Here is a 13,115-nt window from a genome sequence, read left to right on the forward strand (position 1 = left end):
AAATAAAGTGGAGGGGCACATGAGCCCCCCCCCCCCTTGCAAAAACGCCATTGTGTTTCCCTCTTTTCTTGGAAGTACTGCCCTCCTTCCTTCCTCATACCTCAGTCACATTTCTTCTATGGTGGCAGTACGGCGAGTCGAAAACAGCAGTTTTAACATTTTTTCTACCAGCTCCAGACACGTGGTTTGAATACAAATGAATAAAATGGCAGTTTTCGACTTCCCGTATGGTCGCCGTTGAGCAAATGTGACTTAGGTATAATGCATCCTGTAAATAACAATTAGAAACAAATGACCATGCATTTAGCTGGTATCTCCTATTTTCATTCAATCCCTTCATTGAATCCATCCTTTGTTTCTCGTTCTCTCCTCTCATCAGGGTAATTTCTTCCAGAATATTGGTTCCATCTTGGTGTTTGCGATCTTCGGTACCATCATCTCCACTCTCATTGTAGGAGGGGGTGTGTATCTCCTCGGGCAGGTAAGGTATCTTCAAACAATCAACACGATTATTAAAGCACCCCTGCAATAAACCCAGCACAGGGGAAATATGTTTAATACTGGCGCAATAAGGGTTGAATAAGATTGAGACAATTTATTTATATATAGTCAACTATCCCCCCCCCACCTCTTTATTCATGCTTTCATTATAATACATATATGCTTCAATAAAATTGAAAAAATATAATCTTCCCAAAAGTCTGAACAATTATATCAAGTTTATAAACCAAATATGAGCATTGAAATATATACATTTATTTAGTTTAGCGAGGGATGAGCAATGTACAGTATGCACTATAAATGTACATGTATTTATCTCAAACATATTGTTTCACTACAATCTGTGCCTCAATATGGAAAATTCTTGAGAAAAATTTGTGTTATCTTATTGAATTTCATTTAATACATCACATGTACCTTTAGATGTTCGGAAAATACAATTTTTACAGTTGCTTTTCAGTAGTCACAAAATTTGGTGAAAAAACATACATGAGTGCAAAGTGTTAAGCTCTAGCTGTCTAGTGACAGTCTAGTCATTCTGCTTTTTCATGTAACTGTAGTATGGATGATGCAGGTATGCATTCCAATACATGAGTACACATTGAGACTTGAAGCCCTTGTGGTTTATATGAGAACTATTGAAGGAAATACTTGGCAAGAGGATGGAGGAAAAGAACTCCAGAAGGAAATGAGTCTAGGGGGGTGTTTCACAAGGACTAAAATTGATTGTAATCACATAGAAATTCAAAGAAATACTTGTTAAGAGAAGGGAGGAAAGAAAAACTAAAAGGAAACATGTTTAGGGGGATGGTTTCACAGAGACAAATTGATTACAATCACATATGCAGAAAGGAAAACCAGAAGGGAGTGAGTCTAGGGAATGTTTCACAAAGACTAAAAATGATTTAAGTCACCTAGACATTGGACTGATAAATTCATTTATGCCTCTGTCTTCTATTGCCATTGAAGAGATTCTTTCTCCTCACTTGTTCCATGGATTTTGTTTCATTGTCATGTGACCAGCAAAATTCTGAAATATCTGTCTGCATTTCATAATGGCATTATGATATTGTTTAATTGAAATGCCAATAATGATTTAAATGAATAGTCACACAGGTTGTGAAATGATTATCATATTAAATTCCACGTATATCATATTTAAACATTTCAGATGTCAGTAATGATCAAAATGAAGAGTAAGTTTGTGAAATGGTTAAACTTACACATTTCAAATTTTAGCATTTGGTTCTGTTTTAGTGCGTTCCAGGGAGGAGTGGGGGGGGGGGACGCTCACATAAATTGGTGGTATGGGGACATGCCACTTTGGTGATCCCGGTCAGGAGCCGCCCCACCCCACTGTTCATAGTTTCATATCAGTATCAGTTTCCTCATTAAAATAATGCTCAATTTGTAATGTTATGACATAGCATTTAATGAGCTATGCAGTGCTCAATATTAACAATATAAAGTCCAGCACAAAATTGTGCAAATGCCATGAAAATTGATTTATCATAGGAAATGGATTTTAACAATCAATTCAACAATATATAAAGCTGGGTCTCGTCTTACAAAGAGTTACGATTGATCCGATCAACCTCAACTGCATTGAAATCCATCAATGTCATATTTTTTTTTATACAGGAAATTTGCACAATGTCCTTTGTAAACAAAGAGAATTACACTAAATATTCAAGAAACTGATGAATGTATGAATATACAGCATATCTCGAAAATATTTTGAGTAAACATGCATTTTTTATGTTGCTGGCTTTCCATAGTTATTTCTAGTCCTAGCTGTTTCCATGTTGTTGATTGGATCATTGTAACACATTGTAAGAAGGGACCCTGGTCTTTGTTGAGTTCCAATCTACATCCATAATTGCACTGTAATTAGAAAGAAAGGAAGATGGAGATTGGGATGGAGACTTTGGTTCAGAGTGGAATGAAATGGGATATTCAATGACATTAGTAAATTAATGTACTTTAAAGGGAAAAATTTGATATATAGATACTCACACTTATTTTCTCTATTTCTTTTTTTTTGTTGCACATGTATATTATTTGAATACATTGTTGGAAAATTGTAAAAGTCAGAATTATGACATAAAATTATGATGGTTGTCAAAATGTTTCTTACTTTGTTTCAGTTTTTATGTACCGGGGTATTCTTTTTTTTAAGAAGTATATTCATATTGTTTAAGGTGAGCAGAAGTGGAATGCTAGGGTAGTCTGGTAGATTCAATTAAAAAGTAAATGACCAAATATTAAAAAAAAAAAAGCTGAGCCACTAATGCATGATCCGATGATCCTGTGAATAATGGATAATGGGTTTACATGTATGTAGGAGGGTGTTTACTTTGTAGAACTAACATGTACCAGCAAATTGATGGACCATTAGACTCATTATCTCATTCTAAAAGACACAAGGAATGCATCAGATATTATGCTGGTACAGGGTAGTAGAGTATGGCTGGTCAGTGTGCTGAGGTCAGATTAACCCATTGCCTATTGGAATCAAGTGGTTCCTGTACAAAATAATGGAGAATTACAAAAATTCAGTAGTTAACAGGTTAACATTCATCTGATTCTGTGATTGATTCTGTGTGTCAAGTGGCCGGACTCCTTGGGCAGGGGGTAGCAGCAGCAACAAAGCAATACAACAGGAAGAATCAGAAACCCCTTCCCCTCCAATAAACCCAACCTTTTTTGTGCAGTTGTTGTGGGACAGATCTTTGCTTACATGATCTGCAAATTATTTGATTGTACCCCTTCCCCCAAAATGAGCAAAATGAGTAAAAGAACAACAACAGCAAAATAATCATAATGTTAATGAACTCTTGTGGTCATGTGTAGAACCTGTTTCCATGAAGAATTATGGCTGTGAAAGCACACTTTGTTTAACCACAGGGGAATATAACATCAGGGAATTATAAGCTGAGTTAAGCTCCCTGATAGTATAACGGCATAGATGTTTAATATCAAAGTTACAATTCCCTGATACAAATATGGCACTTCATAAAGGTGCGTTTATTCGACACTTTTTTACCCTAGAAATCATGATTAGAATCATCATTCAAATCACGATTCTGCAGAATCACGCTTGCGTTTAGTCGAAATTGAATATAATCATGATTAGAATCACAAACATGAAACACGAAAAAAGGGGCGTTTGGAAAGACGTTTCTGTAGAATCACGAACGAAAAAGGTCGTATGAATGATATCGTGATTTGAATCATGATTCTATGACATCATTGTGTCGTGCTTTTTCCGGGTTCGACTCAAAGGCGCGCGCTGTGTTTCGTGCAGGTTAATTTTCGTGTAGCAGTATTGCCAGCATTTAGGAATTATCATTCTGTGTATTGTACCCCCGGGGTTGTACTGTAGCGTCATTTGTATATTTCATTGTTTTCATCCATCATTTCTTCAAGTTCCAAAGGCACAAATTGGACTGACGATGAACTCAGGGCTCTACTTGTGCTTTGGGCTCAGCCTGAAGCACAAGCATCCCTTACCGGGATTCACAGAAATAAGACGATCCCTTTCAGCGGCGCTTGCGAGGGAGGGATTTCAACGGAGATGTGGCACCGCCTGTCGAGACAAAATTAACAGAATTCGTGCCCAGTACAGGACCATCATAGACAAGAAAAATCGATCGGGAGGTGGGAGGGAGGATGATGACCCCTTCTGGTTCCCGATCAAAAACAATACGAGGTACAATACACGGAATTCTGGAAGTAAAAGATTTATTTTTCGGAAGCCGAGTAAGCGTTGCACTTGCACAAACGATCGCGCGTTAGCTCCGGCGGCAGCAAAAATCTAGCAGCCGACGTGAAGTTAGAAACACGTGCGAAAATGTTGACCTATACTTCCTGGGTCAAACTGCGCACTGTGATGTGCACTGGATCGGCCCGAGAAACAGCGTTAGAAAGATGGTCGTATAAACGCTGATTCTGTCGGATCGTGATTCATGCTGCTGTTTTGAATCATGATTCAAATGGTGATTCAAATCATGATTCTGGGTCGAGGTCGCATAAACGCAGCCTTAGGCACTTCCTAAAGGGGCTTTTAATAAGAATTACACGCAGGGGGTACCTTGGAACAGTTCTAAGACTGCCAGTGCATATATCCGAAGTCATTTGAACCATTTCACAGGTAGTTAAGCGTACATGTATTATTCTAATGCCCAAGCAAGTTGGTGTGGATTATTTGTTTTGCACAAGATAATGCTGTGTACATGTATCCCTTTTTATAATTTGATAAATCATCTTATCTCAAAACCATGTCGGCTCAATGGTCCTAGTGATAAGTACTTGCCATGAGCAACTTTTCATGTAAGCTTCATTTGATAACCATTTAGATCATTCATTTTGACTTATCATTTGACTAGGATCTGTATCAATTTTATAATAACTCTTTTTGTACATGGTTTGCAATAGATTTACAGTTATTCTATAATTGAACAATTGTGGTTCATGTCACAGGGCACTTGTCCTACAACTGAAGGCCATGCCAATACTTGCATCTTTCTGTTATATTCTTTTTAATACTCACTGCAGGCTAAGGTGGCTTATGAGTTGACTTTGGTAGAGAGTTTTGCGTTTGGCTCACTCATCTCAGCCGTCGATCCTGTGGCGACCCTCGCCATTTTCTCAGCTCTTGACGTTCATCCTTTACTTAACATGTTGGTGTTTGGTGAGAGCATCCTGAATGATGCCGTCTCAATTGTACTTTCAAAGTAAGTACAGGTGACTCTTTCTATTACAGTCAAATCGTAAAGTAGTTTCCTTCAGCAAGGAATTCATCCACATTGTGCTGCACTTGACCCTGGTGAGGTAAATAGGTACCGACAGGAAGTTATTCCTCGAAAAAGCTTGATGCTCCTGAATCGGTAGCCTAGCTTAGACGGGATAATGATAGCAGGGCCCTCTGGGAGAACAGTTTTCGGAACTGAAGTGGCTACCCTGGGTACATATACATTATTATTATTACTATTGTTATTATTATTATCTCTTGGGATCATAAAAATCTGTTTGATTTAGCTAAAATTCAGCTGAGAAGATGTTATTAAAACATTTTTTGCATATTCTTGCCTGAAATACCTCAATATTAGTTATAATTTGATTTATGGAAGGTCAACTTAAGCAAAATCTACCATATGATCCATTTGAGACAGCTGAAATTGCAGGTTGGTCACACCCGTTTTGTCTTCTTTCCACTTGATCTCATCCCACATGGCCTGAACCTACTTCATCTACAACCTGTTGGTCTACTTTCTAACTGGGCCCCTTTTCATTAAGAGTTACAACAGTTGCAAGTCCTTTATGAAATGGGCCCCTGGTCTACCAGTAATTGTCATTTATCCCATTTATCATTTTGTTAAATTTCCATGTTTTGTTTATTATCCCCTTCGTCTAACATCAATCAGTCTTTGTGATTATAAGAAATATTAATGAAACAATTTTTCATTTGAAATAGTAATGAATAATGAGTACCGTAGAAAAAGTCGAAATTAGACCCACTCGGCATTAGACTAAATGGGAATAGCCTAAGTAGCTAATTATTTGATTTTTGATTTGATTATATTTATTTTTGCATTCAAGATAATATATGCAACATAACAACAAGGTGATACAATTAAGTTTCACAAAGTAATAAAGCAAATTAGATCAAGTCTAGTGTAAACCAAGCAGTAATTAGACCAAATGGGTTTAGCCCATGTGGTATAAGACTGTGAGAGGTAAATCATTTGCTAGCAGACCAAGTGAATATGGACCACATCAGCTAGTGTTGTTATGACATGGTTGAACGAGCCCTAATTTTGTGGTTTATGGAGCATTGAAAGAAGCCTGCATCAATTGTATGTCAATTTGTGTTCTAAAATCAATCATAAGTTTTGCTATTCGTTGAAATTTGCATTCAACAGCTGGGCCACGTCTTACAAAGAGTTACGATTGATCCGATCAATTGTAAGTATATGGAAATCCATCAACGTCATAATTTTTTCTCCAGGAAATTTGAATGATGTCCTTTGTAAACAAAGAGAAGCACCCTGCATTTTCAAGAAAACTGTGAATGTATGAATATACATCACATCTAGAAAATATTTTTAACAAATGTGTGTTTTAGATGTGGACTTTGCTGGCTTTCTTGATCGGATCAAGTAAGACAGGACCCTGGTCAGTTTTTGAAACAAGAAGTTAAAACCGGGGGCCACTTCCATTCACGAGTGGATACCATGCGCGACCATGGGGTCTCGAAAAGCACCCTAAACACGTAATTTCCATTTTCTGAAAATGCACCCCTTAGCAAGTATTGGCATGTGAAACCCTACCCTTAACAAGTATTGGAAACAAAACGATACTCTTGGCAAATGTTCCCTGAAATGAACCCCTAAATAAGTACAGGAATGTTTTATTGTTACGGGTCCTTCGGTTGTCGGCTTTAGCTTATTTGGTTTAGTACGACCCCACCTTCTACACCTCGCGCAAATCAGACTCTAAACACGAAGTGTTCGGGCAAAAAGTACATCCTTTACAAAACATTTTAATTTTGTTTTATCATCCCCGCAAATTTGACCCTGAACACGTAATTTTCCTAGTGCAATAGATAGGCCTACCCTTTTTTCATTATTTTTGTGTTTTTGACACCCTTATCACGTTACGTAGGTAACGTGCCCTCTCGTGAAAAGGACATCCTTTTTACGTGTTTTTTGGTCGTGCATGGTATCCACTCGTCAATGTAAGTGGCCCACCCGGGAGTTAAAATCAATTTTCTACAGTTAGAATTTAACTTGATTATACATTGATGTAGTAAATCAGTTTAAAGTGGTTATTTTTTTTTTCTCCTAGTACTGTGATAGCCCTAGACTCTCCTGCGATGGCCAACGTATCAGCTCTCCATGCCTTTGGTTATGCTGTCGGATCATTCTGTATCATGTTCTTTGCTTCATCTCTCCTTGGAATTGCTATTGGACTTATCAGCGCTCTCATATCCTTTTAAAACTCAATATATTTTTCAATTGGAGATGAAGAGGACTGAAAATGTCCAGGGAGGGCGGGGGGGGGGGGGCAAGGGTGGGAGGCCGAGTATTATTTCTCATTAAGGCCAGAGGGCCAGTAGTCTGCTGGGCAAACCCTTCACTCGAGTTAAGGGTCTGAATGTGCAGCCTACTCATGCCTTGTGTACTGAAGGCCTATTGAAACAGCAAGTTTTGTTTGTGCTAGTCTTTGTGCGGAGACACACTTGCTGATCAAAGTTTCAATTAGGGTCTGTGCTTGCAGACTAGAGGGCCAGTACATCTTAAGCGTTTATAAACATGTGTAAAAATGGTGTGTTTTTTTAATGTTACCAGCCATCTAACATACATATCGTGTCAAGGAAATAAAAACGCAGAAAAAAATCTGAAATAGGGTATCAAACTCAATGGTAAGGAAAATACGCAGAAAGGGTAGGATGTTTTGAGATGTTCATCAAAACCATGTAAGACATGAAAGGGTTTAAAAATCTAAAAGGTAACGTTGGCTTCTCTGTTTTGGCTATAAGGTTACTCCATACTTCAATCCTTGTTTGGCATGTCTTTCCGACATTAATGTGCATTGGATGACGCACAGTGTCAAATTAATGTGATAGGTATTGATGATATGCAGTGTGAATGCAAAACTGCTCTTCCTCATTGGTTTCGGTTTCTGGTAAGAATCTCTGATATATTGTACTTACCTTAGCTAAGTTCGTCAATGGATAATTTTAGCCCCGGAAGAAAATAGAGGCACCATGACTCATTGGTGGTTTACTGTATGTGTACTGGTGTCAGGAGACAGATTTCTTAAGAATTAAGTTATTACCCCCAGTGAAGTAGCCAAATTGAGATATGATTTCAGCTTTGCTGAAGCACTAGTGTGCTCATGGTTTTCAACATGCAATCTCAATTATGATTACGCAATAGTGCATATCCCATCAGCATAATGCAACCCATGCGATGATGTGTCGTTAATGGGGACGTGAGGATTCGTATGATTTTCTTACTATTTACATATTTAATATACGTATTTATACAAAGGAACAGTCTTGAGATTGAAGTGTTAAATTAACTCGTTGTGAAACAGCCACTGGCCCCAGTGAGCATACTCTTTGACTTCCCTGTATCAACAGTTTATTTACAATTCGTCAAATGCCAATTCGTCCAATTGCCAACTCATCTACTATCATTTGGTCTACCATCAGTTCGTCCACTATCCACATGGTCTAATTGCCAATTCGTCCACTCACCATTTCGTCTAATAACCAGTTGGTCCATTATCCATTTAGTCCATATACCATTTGATCTAATTAGACTATTAAGTGTTAAATGTGTAAAATGAATGAAAATGAAATGGATATTAGACCAATTGGTTATGAGATGAAATGGTCATAGAGGAAATGGTGATTAGACAAAGTGTTGATAACACCAAATGGTTATTGGACTAAATGGTTGTTAGACAATATGTTGATAGACAGAATGGCATAAGACTAAATGAAAGGAGACAATGTGGTGAGTGGACGAGTTTGCCGGAGACGAATTGGCAAATTTACCGTATCAGCATGGGGTAATAAATTTTCAAGGTGATTTCCTTAACTCCCACCCTTACATATTGAAGCATGTAGATCTGAGGAAGACACCATCACTTGAATTTGGTATCATGCTCATCTTTGCTTATCTACCATACGCACTGGCTGAAGGCATCAAACTCTCAGGTATAGATTGGCATTCTTAATCGGCGATGGGTGTTTCATAAAGCTGTTTGTGAGTTACAAATGGCTTCACACACACGACACACGACTGGCATCCATTTCTTGTACTGTTATTGGCAGGGGTGTGAGAGTTCAGATTTTTATCTGATTTCAGTTTTTTTTTTGTGATTTTCAGCTTAATTTCAGCTGATTTTTGGTTTTCAAAAAGAATGGGAGCTCTTTTTATTTCAGACATTTTTCAACACTCTTCAGCTTTTTTCAGATCTTTTTATTTGTGACCACTCACACCCCTGTATTACACTTATGTGTATGTAGCTAGCACCTAAGAACTTGTTCCAGTCTTACGTAAGTCCAATGCAAATTTACATCTTTATGAAACACCCACACGCTCAGAGTTTTTCAGTTAATTGTGTTTTCTGAAGTATATCTTAAGTGCCGTAATACTCTCTGCATATTTCATTACAAGTGGTTACAAATGTAATAATAAACTTGATTATATATTTTGCCATAAAGATATTAAATCCAAGTGTCTATGCACTTTTGATTATTTGAAAGAAAAAGAAAAGAATAAAAAAGCGAATCATAAAACTTCAGTGCCAATATCCCAATCCTTTTGTTTATTCATGTTCTTTTTGTAGATTTTCAACAAATTGATAATTCCCCAGAGAATATAATTTGTCATTGGCCATGAAATTATTCCATGTATGGTACATCTCAAACTGAAAATTTCCAGGAAGTAATGATGTTTACTTTCATTCCATACCTATTATTATCTGTTGGTCATGTGTTCATGAGAGGAAATCAATCTAGTTCACATGCAATCTTCATGTTCAAATATGCAACGTCAGGAGTCATCAACATACTTTGTCAATATTTTGGACCATTCATGACCCAACTGCCAGAGAGTTTGCATTTTTTTAGAGTATTAACCTATTGGAGACTGAATGATTTTGCTGTAACATGTTTTCCATGCAGGCTCGGTCTGTAATGGATTAAAAATTTGAGAGGAATTGCCTTTGATATTGCAGACGTGTATTAGCATAAAACAAAAAATTAATTCCTTCTAATTAAAAATGATGTAACTCCTAAAATATTTAAGTAAAAATTTCTTTTTCCCATGCTAAATTCTGTGTAAACTTAAATACTTAAAAAAAATTGATCCTCTTTGCCAGACATAGGTTTACATGTATTAGGCACAGCTGTCTTTTTTATATAAGTCAAAATTTTCAGAATTGCACTTGTCATGTTCTTTTTCTAATGTATGTACAAAGTTGTGTATCATCCATAAGTTGTGTACCATCCGTAACTAGACCCAGTCACATTTATCCAGACACTTGTATGTACATTTAGCACAGGTTGATGAATATATTAGTTTCAGAGAATCAATTCCAATATTACAGATCCTGGTTGCAGAGTAACTATCCTTGCTGACTGACTTAACTTTTCAGTAATCCACTATGCTCAACGGAAAAGATTAGTTATACATCATCGCATCATAGGAGTTTTCCCTAGAGAGACACCTCGCTGTCCAGTGCATCCGAGATATTGCATGATCTATGACTTCAAAGTAAATTTTCTTCACTGCCGTTTTGTTTTTATCATCATAGCTAGGGCATATTTGGTCACATGATGCTATATGAACCAGTAAATACAGGATTTAATTTATGTACAATATAATAATATCATTGTTTCATACAGGCATCATGGCTATCCTGTTTTGTGGTATTGTGATGTCACACTACACCCATTATAACCTATCACCTGTCACACAGATCAACATGCAACACTCCTTCAGAACAATGGCTTTCTTAGCAGGTAAATTACTTACTTTCCTCAGTTTTTAAGAAAAAAATGAAATAAAATAAGAATGCTGGATAAGAACGGATATGATTAAACTGTTTCAAGCCTCGATTTGGGGAATGAATCATTAACATAAAATTTACACTAATGATTGTGTGTTTGAAAACAAAATTATTTTGCTTTTTTCACCCCTCTTAATGCTCTCTAAAATAGTTGATTTTTTTTTAAGATAAAGAAAAGTATAGGCATCTTGGATGGGTATTTTGTAAAGCTGTTCATACCATAAGTTATGAGCAACTTTATAAATGACTGGTGAACTTTTCTTAGGAGCTAAATCAACACTTATGAAAAATTTGAGGGATATCATTCCGAGAAAAGGTCACCAGTTGATCATAACAGCTTTATGAAAAACCCGCTTGGAATGAGATAAGAACACCAATTGTGGGGATTTTCTACCTGATTGCTAAGAAAGCATGTATGCTTGTAGGTAAGCAAGCAGAGGACTGACGGCTTAAGGTCCTCTCTGAGGGGCCTGGTAATGAGGATTAATGCCCTACCAAAGGGCACTAGCACACTGGTGGGAATCAAGCCCTGGTCACCGGAGTCCAAAGCCCCACTCTACCGACTGAGCTATAGCTCCTCCTTTAAGAAAGAACACTGAACTGGCATTGAAGAAAATAAAAGAGTGGGGTCTCTAGATATATTATTAATGATATTGTGGCTACAGTAGTATTATTTATCTTCTTATTTTTCTTATTTACTATCCCTACAGAAACTTGTGTATTCATGTATCTAGGGTTGGCTATTCCCAGCTTCAATCATAGATTTGAACCAGCTTTAATACTTTGGAGCATAGTAAGTAATATCTGTGTTTTATGTCATGTACATGAACCTTCAGGGCCGTTATTGCCTGGGCGATTAGGCCAGCGTATGGCAAGCCATTTGATCCTGAAAAACCCATTTATTAAAATCAAGATTTCAACTCTTGATATCAAAAAGTCATTGCGTGTTGTGAAGAGATGGCAGTTCTTGATGTTAGGAAAAAGGATTCAATGATAAATGGTGAATTTAAGATCCCTTGATATTCTGGTTCATCTTTTAACAAAGAAATTGGGCGTTAAGTCATGTATATATATATATATATATGACGTTGTGCCTGAATTTATGAAGTTGGGTTAATCTTAACACTGGCTGAATATAATAGGCCTACCTTAGTGTTAATTCTGCATTTTTGAAAAGGAGGTTACATATAAGTAAAGTTTTCCAGTGGGATAATTTGGTCTGTTGATGTTAGATTATGCGCTCTGATGCACTTTAATCTCTGGGTCAACTCAACCATATTTGTGAATTACAAATTTTACACCTTTCAATTTTAATTTAGCTCATGACATCAAAGGACATGAGTTAGCCAACATTAAATCATGTGCTCTGACATGTTTTAAACCTTGGGTTAACTTAATGCACTTTTGCGTAATGTAAATTTTAACACCCAGGGAATAAATTTAGCACGATGTCAAATGACACAACTCAACCCATGGATGAAAGTAACTCCACCTTCCTGAATTCAGACCTTTAAGATTGGAGAAAAAATGGATCATGAGATTGACATTGTGATATGCTCTTGTAAAAAAGCAGATGTAGGGCATTTTCTGTACCCAAGTGCATTGAAAGATAATAATCTTTAATACAGATAATTAAAACCAGGATATTTCAAAGTCCACAAATGCATTGTTATCACATTAGATATCCTCCACAAACATACTATAACATAATACCATAGTAGTAATATAGAACACAATATTAATCCTGAACACTGTACAGTAATTTATGTCTATATACACTACTAGATCTTGAGGAAAATGCCAGTCTTCATTATTTCAAGATGTAGGATATGTTTTGTTCTTGTTCATATTGGAAACATACTACACTATGGATTTAATTTAACAGATTTAATTCCGACTAATACCCTTTTTTCCATATGCTTCATTAAAAGCAATGTATAATGAAGAGGGTATATTTGCAATTAAATTTAATGTTTACATTATCGTAAAGAAATGAGAAATTCTCTAAAACAATGTTGGTTATA

General features: G+C 36.6%; 1 protein-coding gene across 1 annotated transcript in view; it reads left to right on the top strand.

Moving 5' to 3' along the window:
* LOC121407997 (sodium/hydrogen exchanger 8-like) overlaps positions 1 to 13,115 on the top strand; it is a 36,538-nt gene that overhangs the window by 14,088 nt on the left and 9,335 nt on the right. The window contains exons 5-10 of the mRNA XM_041599288.1: positions 380 to 481; positions 5,059 to 5,237; positions 7,351 to 7,489; positions 9,127 to 9,232; positions 10,928 to 11,044; positions 11,802 to 11,884. Coding sequence (XP_041455222.1) covers positions 380 to 481; positions 5,059 to 5,237; positions 7,351 to 7,489; positions 9,127 to 9,232; positions 10,928 to 11,044; positions 11,802 to 11,884 — 726 coding nt within the window. The remainder of the gene's footprint in view (positions 1 to 379; positions 482 to 5,058; positions 5,238 to 7,350; positions 7,490 to 9,126; positions 9,233 to 10,927; positions 11,045 to 11,801; positions 11,885 to 13,115) is intronic.

Source organism: Lytechinus variegatus, chromosome 2, assembly GCF_018143015.1.
Source record: "Lytechinus variegatus isolate NC3 chromosome 2, Lvar_3.0, whole genome shotgun sequence".
Lineage (NCBI taxonomy): Eukaryota > Metazoa > Echinodermata > Echinoidea > Temnopleuroida > Toxopneustidae > Lytechinus > Lytechinus variegatus.